Source organism: Aythya ferina (genome assembly GCF_964211825.1).
Source record: "Aythya ferina genome assembly, chromosome: 8".
In the NCBI taxonomy this organism is placed as follows: domain Eukaryota; kingdom Metazoa; phylum Chordata; class Aves; order Anseriformes; family Anatidae; genus Aythya; species Aythya ferina.
This window is the reverse complement of record NC_140304.1, coordinates 4,177,407-4,193,635: the sequence shown is the minus strand read 5'-3', so window position 1 is coordinate 4,193,635 and position 16,229 is coordinate 4,177,407. Positions and strand designations below refer to the sequence as shown.

General features: G+C 38.8%; 1 protein-coding gene across 10 annotated transcripts in view; it reads left to right on the top strand.

Moving 5' to 3' along the window:
• PLPPR5 (phospholipid phosphatase related 5) overlaps nucleotides 1-16,229 on the top strand; it is a 286,848-nt gene that overhangs the window by 235,694 nt on the left and 34,925 nt on the right. For 7 of the 10 annotated variants that reach the window (XR_014695394.1, XM_084527296.1, XM_084527290.1 and 4 more), the window contains one exon: nucleotides 11,857-11,957. The exons of 1 other annotated variant lie outside the window; for it this stretch is intronic. Coding sequence is in view for 8 of the 9 variants with exons in the window: in XM_084527296.1 (XP_084383422.1) it covers nucleotides 11,857-11,957 (101 nt within the window). In the remaining variant the exon portion in view is untranslated. Of the gene's footprint in view, nucleotides 1-6,569; nucleotides 7,296-11,856; nucleotides 11,958-16,229 lie in introns of those variants that run through there. 2 more of the 10 variants (XM_084527293.1, XM_084527289.1) reach the window with 1 other exon arrangement.

The window sequence follows — 16,229 nt, the reverse complement described above, 5'->3', positions numbered from 1 at the left end:
AGGATGACTATGTAGAGACTTTGTGTTAGGAAATGCTTTCTTCTGTTTCCCCCTCAGAAAGTTTTGAATTGGAATTAGCAAGTAGTTGATGAGAAATCTTTTTTTTTTTTTTTCCAAGTGCTGCAGGTGGCGAGGTGTGGTTTGTTTGTTTCTTTTGTTTTTGTTTAAATGCTTAGTCTAAAGTTTTGGATACAATCCAGGCCCTATGAAATGAAAGTCACTAGGAGTAATACTTACATGAAACTAGGGTCTAAACTGAGCCATCTCAATTAACTACCATCACTGGAAGAATTATTAATATAGTCTTAACTTTTTAACTATTGTCTTGTTTTACATTCTTCGTTCTCCTCTAGAAAGATTGGTGTTAGATGATTTGTGTGATACTCATATTTTGCCATGTGCAAATTAGCTTTCACTATATTTCAGTTAGGGCTGTTTTAATTCCACATTCTGAGTGTGTATACATTCCTATTTGGCATATTTTAGATTTTTTTCTTTATTGTCAGTCTGCAAGCTCCTGTGGCAGTATTAAAATCAGCTTACTATCATAAATTAGCTGTTAAGAATAACAGAACCTGGCTGACTAAAGTTATTGTGGGCTAAAGGAGAGCTGGGATGAAGCAATGCAGCTCTGTTACTGGTATTTAAAAATGATAATCATATGGGCATTTGGAAATAAGCAATTTAAAGATGGTGTCCTAAAGAATGACTTCATTAGAAATCCGTACCAGATGGGACCTCTCTCATTGCAATTGTTTTAAATTCACCAACAAATGAATAAGCACATGGTACATGGCATAATACACAGACCTGGAAATACTTTGTTCTTCTGTTTCCAGATCTGCTACTTGTCTGTTGCAGTGTTTTGTTTTCTTTCCTGCTGGAAAACCAATGTGCTTGGCATGCTCTCTGTGCTGCCACTGTCTGAGCTCTGGTGGGGGTCAGGAGCCACATATGAAGTGCACTTTAAGCAGGAATATGTGTACTTGAAATATTCTGAACTGGGATTCTGCTGGTTAAGGGTAGATCACTGTTTGCATGACACTTCTGTTTAATTGTGGTGCATGCAAATGATGAAGCTGTTCTGCATGGGTACCCACTTCTTATGCACTCAAATAAAACATAGTTGCAGAGTGTCTCCTTGAAGAATCCTTGCCAGAGCTGGCTCAGCAGCGCAGACTTATTGCTTTCACCTTAACTACATTCATCCATGGAATTAATGAAAAGATTGAAAGCCAAGAAACCTCATCACTCACCCATCTGCTCTTTTTTCTCTTCTGTCTCTGACCTTCATCTCTTGTACAGTAACTTGAGTTTGTAAGCAGGCCCTCTGCTACAGAGGGGAGGCCCTATTCCCACCACAGCCAAGGTTAGAGACACTTGTTTTTCTGTTATAAGGGTTCCTGGGAAATAGGGATGTTCTGGGTGGCACCCAGAAGAGTTTGAAGTCCACCATCATCCAGTGCAGGCACAAATTTTCCCTATTTCAGGGGAGACTGACACCTTATTGTTTCATGCCAAAGTCACCTGAAATTGTCTAGGGCTTACAGAAGGCTGGTAAATGTCTAGTAGCTGCTGAGCATGCTAGACTTTTTCTTAGAGGTATTCTACCTTTGAAAAAATCAAATACAAAGGAAATATGGAGCATTTTAGGATGAATTAAGGCAGTAGATAAAATTCTGATGGTAAGAAGAAAAGAAAAAAAATGTGCTGGGTTAGGATAGGCATTATAATTCATCTCCTATGGCATGAGATCACTGTCTGATCAACAGTGCTCTCTGCATCTGTTCAATATTATTTATTTGCACAGTACTCTGTTCAACTGCTGAGCTGAATTTATCCCCAAAGCCTCTGCTTGGCATCCCTTTGTAGTGTTACTTCTGTCAACAATGCCTAAATCACATCCCCAGACACAACCGCCGCTCTTTTTTACCGTGAGATAGCTTGTATTCCACCCATGTGAGATTGCTTCTACTCCACCCATGGGACTGACTCTAGCAGACTGTGAACAAGAAACAGGTAGTTTACAGTCTTTTTACCTTTACAGATGGGCCAGCGGTGGTGGTGGTTGTTTTTTGAGACACAGTCATTTTTAGTGATGATAAGTAGTTGGAATTCCTCTCACAATATACGACATTCTTACATTCTTGTTGCCTATCATACCAATCAGGGCCAATTGTCTCAAAAGTCTTATAGAGTTTGGCACCGTAATTCTTGATATACTGTGTATGTGCCAAAGGTTATGGTGGAGATGAAACATTTTAATTGCAGTAAGTACAGATATTGTCCTGGATCCCTCTTAAATTAGACTTTCAAAACTGTAGAAGCTTTTTTCCGTCTATAACATGTTTTCTGTTTACTCCAACTTGATTGTTCATGAGATACAGAGGTCTTAAGCATTTTGGTACTAAGGGATCTTTCACTGGTGTGTGTGCTTGTGTACGCGCAGTGTGGTAGGGCAGTCTGATATTGTCCCTGGGGCTCTCTAGTGAGACCGATGGCTCATCACTGAACTCACAGGCTAAATGCAAAACATGAGCACGTTTTAGGTCATTGTGCTGTGATAGAATGGGAGAGAGGGCTTGTGTCTATTTTTATTGCTCCAAAATATTTTAGTTGACAAATCCAAATGCTGCTGTGCTTTGTGTCCACAAGTGTACGTAGGTATCCCTACAGGCAGTGTTTTAATACATGCATGTGTGATTTCAGGACAGCTTGACAAGAGCTCATGTGCTTACATTAGCCTATGGGCAGATTTTCAAATTTCTGTTGTCATAGTGGTTCTCTTGATAATACGTTATGTTAAAGGAGACACAATAAAACACTGTTTCACACACAGAAACACAAACCCAGAAGAGGCAGCTGAGCAATTTTGTTCCAATCTTAAAAATTTGAGTAGGACATGAACACAAATCTTTCTGCTTTGATCTGGTTGTAGGGAATTGTAAAAGAATTATCTTTATTTGAATGCAAACTGTGATCACAACATCTAACTTTCAAATAAAATATTTAAACGTAGGAAACGGAACAATATATTCAATGTGAACTCCTCAAATATACATGTTGTAGGTGTTAAAGAATCAAGGTATTAGTAACAACCAAGAAGATCCTTTGCAACAAAACTCCTTCAAAGCACGCATCATTAGGTTCCTCTCCTGGATATCAGGAATGGACCATTTTGACCATCTTCACATAAGGCAATAAACATGTGCAAGAGTGCACTGTGTGTTTGTGTATGGAATGAAAACAATGTGTGGTGGCAGCGTTCTGTGCAGGTCTGCAATGTTTTAGATGGGGAATTTCACTTAAACTCGTTCTTTTCTCTAAAAACATGGCTTGTCCAGCAAAAGCATAAAATAAGCTTTACTGACCAGGAGAATTTTATGGTAACTAAACTATAGTTATTACTGTTTTTGCCAGAACTACTACAGTGCTGTTTTTCTATTAACAAACCCTACTGTGTGAAGAACTACAAACAATTTTTCACATTCCTGTTTTCAAAAATAGAAGAATCTTTAAGATGATGACTATTTATGATTATTTATAATTGTATCAATGAGAACAGAACGGAATTTTCAGATTAAAAATGTTAAATATAATGAAAACTGCAAATCAGAAAGAAACTTGGTAAGTATGGACTTTTTCAATTATTTAACATTATCCAGATATGGATAATTTCCCCCAGGAACCTGCACTCAAGGCTTAGCCTTTTAGCCTTTCATTTTTCTGTTAGTGGTGTGAGAGCATGGTTATGAAGCATGCCTTGTTTGCGGTGCTGACACCAAGCTGATGCTGTCAATTTAGAATGAATAATACAAAATCTGGTGTGCCTGTCTGTGAAACTGCTGCTTGTGAGCAGCCCCTCAGCATGCTCTAATTCTTTTGAGTGCTGTAGGTGAAATCATTTCCCTTGAAACTGGAGAAGCTGAGGTCTTTCGTTTGTGTGTTTTTTTGTTTTGTTTTGTTTTGTTTTGTTTTGTTTTGTTTTTTTGCTTGTCTCTTGCATTTGTGGAAATCTTTGGCTTACAGTGATTAGTATCTCACAATGAACTCTGTCACAGTGCATCTGAGCAGACGATGGATGTTGGTTTGTTTGTTTGTTTGCTTTCCTGTGAACTGTCTCAGCAAAGCTTATTTGTAGTTTTGCATGAGAAGGTAACATATGAAAAAGCGTGAATACATAGTTCCATGAATCAATATCAGTGATTCTTGCCATTAGAAAGTCATTAATTTTGACCTAGTTATGTATTATCATGCTGAACCCATTAGAAATGAATCGACAAATCTTCACTAGAGTCCAAATCAATTGCTTCGTGACTGGGAGCTTAGCGTTTCTCTCTAAGAGTTTATTGTGGAAGGCAGATTTTCTTCTTTGTGATTCTGTTCTGTGCTTTGCATATGCTTCCATGGATGGTGACCTGCTCAGTTTGAAAGCAGAGATGGCAGGAGTGAGAACCACATTCACCTTTCTTAAGAAATAGTTACCAAGCCATGAGTTAATGGCACTCAAAAGACCATTTGGTTCCTGCATCACTGGCAAATGTATGCCATTTAGAGAAAGGAACACAACGTGAAAGAATTAATTAGGATAAATAACGAGAAAAATATATTTTTCTTTAATTCCTCATTTTTAACTACCGTGGTTATCAAAAAAGTGAATAATTTTAGAATGTTGCTTGCTTAAGTTGACAGGATGATTTGGGAATCTAAATGAAAAATAAAGTAAATACAATGGAGAAAACGGCATAATGTCCTCATAGCAATTCCAGACTCATGGAGGTTGCCCAATGCATCCTCTTTCCTCCGCTGGAAGCAGAAGATAGCCAACAACTGAAATGCTTTGAAATGCTTATGTTTTATTTTCCAATTAGGAAATCTAATTTTGCTTTTATTCTTCAGTGTCAAAATCTGTAAACACTGACTAATGTCTAATATTGTTTACTGAAAACACTTTCACAGAATGTCGCATGCTGATTGTTTTCTTTCCCGATACTTTTGAAAAATCTGCTGTCTATGGTTTAATCATTGTTATTCATTTAAAATATATTCACTCTGCTTTGGAGAAAAAAAAAAAAAAAAGTACATGGTTAGTATTTGGTGTTCCTCACTTGTGAAAACTGTCACAAAATGCAGTGAGGATGTTTCTAGAGCGAAAATCCTTAGTACTCAAAGGAGGAAAAAAAAAAAAAAAAAGAGCTCCTCCTCCTGGCCACATTACTGTCATGGCACAGGGAGAGGAGCAAAGCTGCCAGCCTGCAGGGACAGGGGCAATAAAAGGCAGCTCTCCCGTGCCCCCGGTTGGGCTTGCATGTAGATTCTTTTCTGAAGTGTGAAAATCGAAGACACTCGTCCCTCTTCCCCCTGGCTCTCTGCAGACTGATAGACAGATATCCATTTCAAGGAAGAACTTGTGTGGTGGCCACTGTTTCTCTCCAGCACTTCCTATGGTGTGGGAGTTTCTGAGGGACTTGGAACAACTTCCCTTAAGTAAGAAATTGGAAGTATAGCCCAATCTCTAATAGTTATCTAAATCCCCAGTTTCTTTTCAACTTGCGGCTGCCTCCTCTCTTCTCCCGACTTTGGCCCGCTGCATGCGGTGAAGGAAGGTGATGAGGGAGGTCTGCAGTGCTCCATGTGGTTGCAATTCCTTCTGGGTGCCCTGGGGCTGAAGAAGAAACATGTGGCTTAAAATGTTGACACCCTTCATTCCTTTTACATATTGCATGCTTAAAAACCAACCACACAGAAAGACCGAACTGGTGGCAATCAAGGATGCTGTGTACCAGCAGGCAACATATGGTTCCTTTGGATCCTACATGTTCCTACACGTTTGAGTCTTCCAAATTTCTGCAGAGGCACTCGCTTAGGTTAGAGCAAGAAAAAGCAGCAAAGCTCTTTGGGATTCTAACAGCTTTACTGTGCAGAGTCACATGTAGCATCCTGAGACAGATATCTGAGTTCATAAGGATTGTCCTGTTGAAGGAAATAGACTAACATTGCAAGTGAAGAGGCCGCTAGTGATTCTGAAGAAACTTTAAATACAGGTCCTCAGCTGTTGAATGCTGTTTTGCTGTAGCACTTCACTACTTCCTTCCATGCTATGGAGCTCATGGGAAACAATTTGCATTTTTTTATTAAAAAAAAAAAAAAAAAAAAGGCAACATAGAAATTGTTTTAACACTGAAATAGAACATTATAATCTGCCAGAAACAGTCATTTTCATTTTGCTTTCAATTATATTTTACCAACAAAACTGCAGCTAATTCTATTATTCACATTATTTAGTTAAAAAATGCATGTAAAACTAAAATATTGTAGAACTGTCATACCTAATTGGTTTGTTCAGTGTAGTTACATATACAGTCTTCCAGCACGTAACAAAACTTGGCTGTAGGAGTGAGTGAGAGCACTGCAATAAAAAACAGTTTTCTTTAAATCACCCTGCAATACTCTGCAAGCATAAGGCTGTCCCTAAAGCAGGAGGTGCAACAGTTTTCACAATGGTGACTGATGTCTACCTGTGTGGTTTCTGCGTTTTTATTTGTTTCTTTTTTTCCTTTAACTCACAGAACCACATCACGGCCTTTGCAGAAGTCACATGATGTTGATGCTGATGTATATTCACTCCATTGGACTTCATCTCTTTTCACAGCCCACTCACGATAATTGCAGTGTATCAAAAATAAGAAATTTTTAGAAGTCCTCTTTCTGACTTGATTTTTACGTCATTAAAATGATACCGACATTTTGAAGAATTCTTAAATATTAGAACGTCACTTTACTTTCTAGAAAAAATATTAACTATTTACTTTTTGACGGAATGGGACAAACTGAGCACTAATTATATTTATCTGACAATACCCTCTATTTTGGCTTCTTGTTTTTTAATGATTCATGCACCTATTCCAACAGAACTTCATACTTTGTTTTGAATTTGATTTTTAAAATCTGCGTTTTTAATTCAGCATGAACTTGTTTCCATTTGAGGCGGTTTTAGTGTATAAAAACTAGAAAAATATTATGTTCTGTATGAAAATGCTGTTTGCACATTGTATTACGCTGTATTCCATGTAAGATATCATTCAAACAATATGTTATATGTAAGACTGGTGCTTCTGCTTTTGAAGAGAAAAAAAAATATGCCAATTTTTACTGTAATAAGTATTGTATCATAATTAAAAGTTTATTTATTTGGATATTTTCCTGACATAATTGTAGTTGAATTGTTGTTTTGTAGTTCTTGAATGTCTTGAATGATATATATGTATCTAGGTTAAAAAGAAATGAAAATAATATAGAAATTTTGATCATTGATATATCCTTTATTACTAATGCTATCCCATGAAAGGTTAAGGGCTCCATTCTTAGCTCAGCATATCTGATAGGAAGCCCTGCTAATCATAGATCACTTAAACAAATTGCTCAAGGAAGCCGGCATCTTCTCCTCATATTTGTTGTACACACAGATATTATGCTGGAAGAATGGGGTGCTAAGACAGGAAGAGGGTCACAGACTTTGTGAGGAAAAGTGCGAAAGTGTTTCTGCTCTCCATTTTCACATTGGAGCATTCATGGGAAAGTGGAAATGGCTGCTTTAGTTTACTTCAGATGAATAGGCCGGGACAGGCAGAATTTATCTCTAGGAATCTCTATATCCCTGTTTACTTTTCAGGGCCATATTCTTGCAAAAAATCCTCTGTCAGTTTTTATGGTACTGACAGATTATTTTTTTTTTTTCTTCAACATCAGGTGATGTTATCATATCACTGTTATCACTGTGAAAAATCAAATTGAGCCACCCCTTCAAAAGACAGCCTAGCTGACTATTCATAGTGAAGTTGTCCTATCAAAATTAAGAACCAAATGGATTTGGATCTTGGAGATGCTGAAGATACTCTCAACTTCTGCCAGAAAGTTTTCCTCTGGCAGCAGCAGTTCTGACGCTAACACTATAGACACATTGAGAACAGTAATGTTCAGTGTGATCCGCTGAAACAAGTATAGCATTCTAGGCCTTAAATTTTCCATAATTCAGTGCATTTCCTGTGCATTAATCATTGGTAGAAAATGTTTGAAACATACGACTGTAGAATTGGGTATATATTTTTCTATGTTGAATTTAAATGCTTTCCTGTATAGTAACACATAGTTCTTATTTTTATTTTAATCTCTGTTTTAACTAAAATGCAACTACTTAAATATTGCTTGGCAAGCAGGGCAAGGCCAAGTTGTCTTTGAGTGCAATAGAATATATCATAGAATATATCCCATGAAGTCATCATCCTAAGCTGAGAATTAGAGAACAAAGAAATAAATTAGTGGGGGAAAAGTCCTAGAATAGAGCCCTTAGCTACAATAACGTTACTTAGGTGATTGAAGATCCACCTTTATTAGACTACCAACTGTGTTTACAAAATTGTAGTAGGTCCAAAGTTTGTATCACCATGTTAGGCACACTTACCCTTATTCTAGGTTAGCTATTTAGGGTCCAAGGTACTAATGATTTTTGTGTGCAGGTTTAAATGAAATCCTCACTCATTTTTGCATGGTAGCAAACCTACATTTTTTTTTCTTCTTTTTTACTATCTGATTTATTAGATTACCAAGAGATTCTTTTATGTTAAAAGAGATGACTCTTTTCCAGTGTACTGTATATCATCAGCTTGTAACTGGTCTCTTTCTCTCTCAGGATCTTTCCCAGTCAAATATTTGGGTTAAATTTACCATTTTATCTCTGTGAACCAGCAGTGAGAAAACAGAGAGACACTCTGCTGTATAATGTATTTTTAAATAAAATAATTTTTCAATCATATATAGTGTATTTTTTGAGATATCTGCTGTAGATATATTTTGGTTGATAGCTTATGAACAATGAAATGATGATTTTAAAAGTCTACTGCATTTCATGATGTATTTTCATAATTAACCAGGAATTCCCACAGTTCCCTTCCCTTAGAGGTGGTTCTGGTGAAATTGAAAAGCAGGAGGGGAAGAGCTGTATTGCAGAAGTGTCCGCTGCCTGTTGGTGAAGTTCCAGACCATGCTTGGCTCAGGCCAAGCTCCAGACCCTGCTTTGATTCATTTGGAGAAGAGGCAAGTTTTTACCTCTCCCACAGCTGCAGTGGCTCCACTGCCCTGGAGCTAGGGCATTCAATCTGGACCTGAAAACTTTCAGTAGGAAGAGTTTGTCCAAACGAAAGTAAGTTGGCATTTTCTAACTAACATGGCTTTTTGGTAGTTGTTCTTTAAAAAAATCCCCATGAAGAGGCTGACAAACAAGCATCATCCCTTGTTCAGAGAAGATTCTAGCTCAGAGTGGTTCCCAGTAAAAATATGTTGTTTGAACTATTTCAATGGTTTTACATGCGTCTGTTTTTATGATTTGTGGTGGACCTTCTGTTTTTATGATCCTTGCGGACCTTTTCTGTGTGTGTGCTTCAGTGAAACAGCTCTGTTCTATTTATAAATAAGGTGCTTAAGAAGCATCTCTAATGCTATATGCTGCTGTGTTCCTAAAAGTGGAATTCATAAGGCATATGGGGACACCAGCTGGGCTTGTATCCATACCATTTTACATTCCCTTATACGTATTCTGTTGTTTGTTCGTAATCATGAACTGCATAAGACATACGGCGATAGCATCTGGGCTCACATCTCTTCAGTTTTTAAAAACGTTTGCTTTAACAATATGTATTAAGAGAGGATATCATTGCTATTTTTCAGCTGCAATTTTCTTTGCTATTTGCTGTTACCTTCTAATTTTGTTGCTGTTCAAGATCACAGTGAGTGTGACAGTCCATTTGCACATTATGTTAGCAGGGAGCTTTTATACTCTTCTGAAGTCTAATTTTGGTATTTCTGAGGTTTTCCATGCAGAAAGGAGAATGCAGTATATTTTAGGAAGAGACGACCTGAGTTCGTTTTGACCAAATCACCAAGTTACATTCCTGCCCATCTGGATTGCCTTGGCCTTGGGGATGCTTTGCAGGAAGGAGGGCAGAGGGCTGAAGTAGGGTGAGCAGGCCTCCAAGGCTCTCAGGCCTTTTGGTGCCCAGCAGCACTTCCCTCTGAGCACAACCACGAGTGTTTTCACCAAGGTCTGCCTCTGACAGCTGACTTGACCCCCACATGCCAGACTTTCCAGCCATTACCCAGCACCTCTCATGCTTGGGGAGCTGGACAGTTCAGGTGAGATACCACTCTCTAACCCTGAGGCACTCTACAAGTGTGACTGCAGCTGGGGCCAGCGGCTGCCCAGTTTTCTTCTGGACAAGCAGAAAGACAAATGGGGACCTGTCATGACTTCATCTCTTCAGCCTCTATGTTTTCTCTTCTCTCTATGTTTTCTGTCTTTCAGGGACTTCCACAAAGTAAAGGAAAGGAAAGCTTCACAAATAAACTGTCCTGAATTGCCCCCTGTGTGGACAAGACCTAAGCCTTTTATTTTCCCAGAGGAGCTCTGCTGTTCTAATATCTTCCCCTAGTGACTACAGACAAATAGTTTTGCAGTAGTCAGCCTCTTGAAGTCATCTCATCAATAGAATAATCATCCCTAAATTATGCAGCTGCTGGTGGACTTGTGCATTGAATGTGATTAAGAATAGCACACTGGAATTGCCTGAGACTACTGAATCCATCCTCTGAAATGGGTCTTCAGAAATGACCCCAGCTAAGACTTTTAGCTGCCGAAACCCGATTCTTTGCAGCAGTGATCTCATCAGACAACATTCAGTTCTAAATAAAAATAAGAACCCAAACCCTTCTGACAAATCTCGCCCTAAATAACAGTGCTACACCTAAATATATATGTATACTCTCTGTATGTAGAGGGAACTTGTGGCCTTGCTGCCAATCTTTAATGTGGTTCTGAATGAGATTCTTTGGTTCCTAGATTGTTGTGAAGTAGGCAGATAACCTGAAAAAGAGAGTAAGAATACCTACAATTGTAAAGTAAGAACTCAGACCTACAGAATGAGAAAGGGACGGAGGAGCAGGGAAAATACTTTCTTACGCTCATTAGCAAATATGCTAATTTCAGGTAGATTTGCTGTGTTTTCCTAATTTAAAATCTCAATAGTGTAGTGGATGGCATTTCTGTGTTTTTGAAATGCTGCAGCAGAGAACTGCTGTTCTGTCTGCTCTTTCTGCTAAGAAATTATCTACTGTTTCATCCCCTTTTCCTACTGTTGCTTAAAGAAGCGGCTACTATTCCTTCCTTAGCAACCTCTATTTAAATGATAGCAACTGACAACTTAAAGATACTGTGTTTGACTATTCTAAAAATGAGTCTGATGCAATGAGAATGAAATGCTCATTTAGGAAAACAAAGCCAAAACCCTTTTGGCTCTCATTGAAGGCAGAGGGTTTGAAGCTAGTCCTAACAGGAAACACCAGGAATAAAACAAGTCCCTTGCCTTTTGACAGTACTTTGCAATGTTGTTAAGATGAGGTGTTAGATCTTTTTTGGGATTAATACCCTGTCTTTCTGAGCAATTAGAGAAAACATTATAAAGGTGCAGTCTTGGAGCATGCAGTATTCCAGAAGGAAACTGAGAATGTCCCTGCTTGTGTTATATTTATTCTACAGAGTCACACTCAAAGATGGTGAAGCACAGTGCAGAAGAGGGGGATAGAACGACTAAAACTGTGTGTTGTCTATGGAGGGTGAGAGCTTTGCAGCATGAGTCTTTTTCAGAAATAAAGCAAATGAATGAGGACTGATATCAGCTGATTATGTGACAGAGTTCTGTCATCCTGGATCTCCTGTGGGAATGTTGTCTACTTACAATGTATACGTTTCAGTCAATTACCATTTTTTTTAGAAGAACAAATAATCACAGGATGTTTGATCTTCAGTTCTTTGTCAGATTAAGAGAAGTCGGTACTCCCATGCCATTGGACACTATGCTGCTGCTTTTTATTTGCTGCCTGATGACCTGCCTTCCAGCATACTTAAGGTAAAAGACTGTATTCTGCTTTTTGAATGAATGAATTTGAATTTTTCTTCATGAGTCTGTGCATCTGTGTGTAGGGGTTAAGAAAGTCTCTCTCATGGTTGTACTTTCTTTAAAAAATTTGGATTGAAACTTATTTCTGTCTGTATAATGCTATAAACCTGAAAATAAAAGCTGTTCATACTTGAGGGAAAGGGTTACCTACAGGCTCAAAGGAGGAACCAGCTCCTACAGGCCTTGAGCACTGCAGTGGGAGACACTTCAAAGTTTCAGTCACCTACAAGGCTCTTTGTGGCCTGCTTGATCTGAAGTGAGTGGTTTGATTCACGGACATACCACTTCACTGTGGTGATGGTTTCATTTGAAAGGAAGATCACCAAGGAACATAACATATCTACACAAAAGAAAACAGTACTAAAACTTGACTCTTCATCCTCACAGGCCTTCTGTGTATCTGCTTCTTTTATTATATGGCTCTGTGCTCTGTCTTCGCTTTTTCACTCTGCTTCTGGCATCTGTCTTTCTCATTAATGTTACATAGTGCCATGTCACATCATATAATAACCAGTGAGTGCAGACCCTACAGACAGTGGTCTGGCAGACATGTTACAGGCACAAATATGGCCTGAATTTGTGACAACAACCCTAACTAAGGGGAAGGGAAAGTTGTGCAGGGCTGTGTTGTATTATACTTTCTGTAATCTAGCAGAAAATAAATTGGTCAAGAAAGTCCTCAAAAAAGGACTGCTCTGTGTATTCTGTTTTGTGTAGTTCGTGGTGGGAGTCAGGAGCCTTATTCTGGATTTAAATAGGAGAATAGGAGACTTAAGAGGCAGAATGGGTATTTTTTTTTTTTTTCAAATTAGATCGTATATTTCTTCATTCTTGCAAATGCATAGGGTGTTTAAGAGCGCTATGCCAGATACGATGGATGGCCCTTTCCAAAGAAAACTTCTCATGTGGAGCTGCTCAAAGAAAATCACCAGATTACACAAGACAACAGGCAAATCCCAAGGATCATTCCTCCCTTTCAGCCTCCTTGTATCCTCCTGATTGAGAGGTCTCCTTTCTGAAACCCACGCTCAGCTGCTCAGGCTTTGAATTATACCTCAAATGTAGGCCACCAGATATGAATCCAGTTCCTCCTCTTCTCTGCATCTCTCCTCTCATCCCCACACCAGTCTGCACTCATGGACCATTAGCAAGACTTCAAACACAGCTTTTGCATTAGCTGTGAGGAGGACCCAGGAGAGCTGCAGCTTGCCATGTCACTGCTGTTCTGCAGCTGGAGCTGAGATACACAGCCATTCTCTCTGCTGCAGGGGTAAATGGAAACCAAACATTTTCAGCAAGACAGCATATGATAGGAGACCAGGCTGTGTTCTTTGTCGCTGATGATTATTTGCACATTTGTATTATTATGTTGGTGTTGTTCTTTCTGATAGACTTAGTTGTGACAGGAGACTGCAAGCTTGTGCAGATCAATGGTTAGCCCTGGAACAGAGAAACGCTCTTTCACCTGCCAGATGGAGACTGGATTTATCATGTGAATTTATCAGCTGTGTCTCCCAGAAGCTTTAAGATGTCCTGGCATAGCCTGCTTCCAGGACAGTATGTTATCAGAATAGGCTTTCAGTCTGTCGTTTCTTATTTCTTTAGTATGAGATAGATGTGATTTCCATTCATTCTTTATAACAGATGCCATCTTTTATATATATATATATATATATATATATATATATATACACATATATATACACACACACACACATATATATATATGCCTGTATCTTATTCTTTATTACTTTTTGAACTTACTCACTCTCCCATATTGTTCTTTTATTAATTTTATTACCAGACGGCATAAAGAACTTTGCAGCATAAGTTAATTTAGCTTTACAAAAATTCTATTTCCCTTCAGTGCCGTTCCTCTCTGTTGAGTTTTACACTTCAGCAGCGTTTAAATGCATCACATTCTCATTGTTTGTTGTCGATTTGCAGTTCAGCATTTGTCTTAGAATGTACCATGGACAAATTAATGACTTTTTTGGTCCACTTTTTACATCTAGCCTATCATCTCCCTGTTGTAGCAGTGGAACTGGGAAGTTCTGCTGGTTTGTTTGTAATTGGAGGTGAGTGTTGGTTTCAGCATGGTACCTATGGTCAAGAAAAAATATGAGACTTACCAAAACCAAGGAGAAATTTCCCTCTCCAGGCAGCAGTGTTCTCATGGCTCTCCTTGTGTTTTATCAGTGTCTGTGTGGCTCTCCTGGTGCAGTCACGCACGAGACAGAGAAAGCTCAGTCATAGGCAGGAGTGGTTCTTTTGGAGCCCTGTGCTCTTGTTCAGTACTGTGGTCACAGTGATAGCAATATTGTGCTGTTTTGTCCAAATGCTTTGGACAAAAATGCTTTGGTTCTTTATCGGCAGGGGCAAAGTGAATTAAGTAATGCCAGAAACACACAGCCTGATGCTTTTTCACTTTCTGTTGTCTACCTCTTCATGCAAGCATACAATGTGCTGGTTTGTCAGTTCAAGTATTGCCTTATCTGTTCTCACATCTGTCCTTAAGATACAGATGTCCATGTTTTTACCAAGGAGGCAACACAAAATTGACTCTCGTCCCTTGCTTACTCCCATCCTGTGGTGATTCCCCTACTACTGTTAGTCCCAGAGACTTTGGTTTTGTTTTAACAAAGACCGATATGCAACAGCAAGAGTACTGGTTATGAATGAATTTGCCTTCTTACTACATATTTGGCTACAAGTGTGATGTGTGGTTTATGTCTTTTAGACTGTAGATACTTTGCTATCTGTATCTGGGCCTGCAAGCCACCTCATCAAGCGGAGCTTTTATCCCTAGTGGGACCTGTAACTATTAACAAAAATATTCTATAGACATGTTTATCTGTCTAGGTGACTTCCAGGATCCCACTGCTGTGCACAGGATCTGCAGGTATGGAGTGGCAGTCATGGTACAGATGTGCTCCAACCAGCCTGTGAACATGAAAGAACAGGCCAGGATATGCGAGACTTAATGCTACAGAATGTTGCTGCTGTGAAAAAGAGTCTTGTGAAAACAGTAAAAGGACAGAGAAAGAAGTTTAGCTGAAGATATTAAGAGCTATTCAGTTATTAAGATTCTGAAAGGGAGAATTTGGGTACTGAAATTAAGCAAAAGAGATGAAAAATTTCAGGACATCTTCACAAAATAAATAAATAAAATAAAAGCTTTCCAAATATTTTCTTGAAGAAACCATATAAACACAAGAAAATGAAAATATCTGCCAGTTTTCTGAGACTAAGCATTTTGCTGTGCTATCCTATGCAGAAAATTAATCTGTGATCAGTGTGGAAGAGTATAAATTGACTATATTTACAGGCTCTATTTCTGTTACAAATATAGGTTTGTTTTCTGACCTGTTGTTCCATGAATAGAGCTCATCATGCTCAGTATGTGCAATCAAGTGGAGTTTTGATGGATAAGGATGTGAAGCTATGACTTCTGATACCGGCTAGATAAAAAGTAGTTTAGGAGTTAGAGGTGATGGGTAGGGAATCCGTCATTCACTATCACACAGTCATGCTCCAACAAAGAGAGATTACAACCCAAGCAATGAATTTGCTTGGCAGTAGAAACTGCCATTGTTAGTAAGGGCATTACAATTTTTAATTACTGCAGTTGTGAAGCTTCAAGATAAATGAACAGACAATTAAGATGCAGTTTGACTCTAAGTATCACAGTCCTGATGTTTCTCACTACCCACCTATTTCTGGAGAAGTCTAGGAAATGGATTTGCCAGACAGAGGCTGAGGAGACATGAGGAAGGTTATTCTACAGTTGCACGAGTGCTCTCTCAGCATTTCTTCTCTACAAGGTAGAGCCCCATTTATCAGGCAAGGTGCTCTGCCTTACAAGACTGTAAGTATGAGACATTGCTATAGAAGGTTTCACACTGGGGATCAGCACAATTGGTTATTGTGGTATCTAAGTGGCAAGTGATTTGGGCTTGCTGGATTGTTGACCAATACTGTCGCCTAAGTAATTAGAACATTTTGCAGTTTGACTACTTTTCAGCCAGAACAACCGATTTGACTGTTATGCATTCAGTTTGATAGATGAGGGCCTGATCCCTTGGCTAGTCTTTCCTGATTCCAGTGAAATACTGTTCATCGCCCTGGGGAATCCACTCCTAGGAAACTTGCTCTTTTCAGTAGTGAAGAAACAGCTCTCAGAAATGAGCATTGCTCATCTCCATTTCTGTGTTCTCCCGG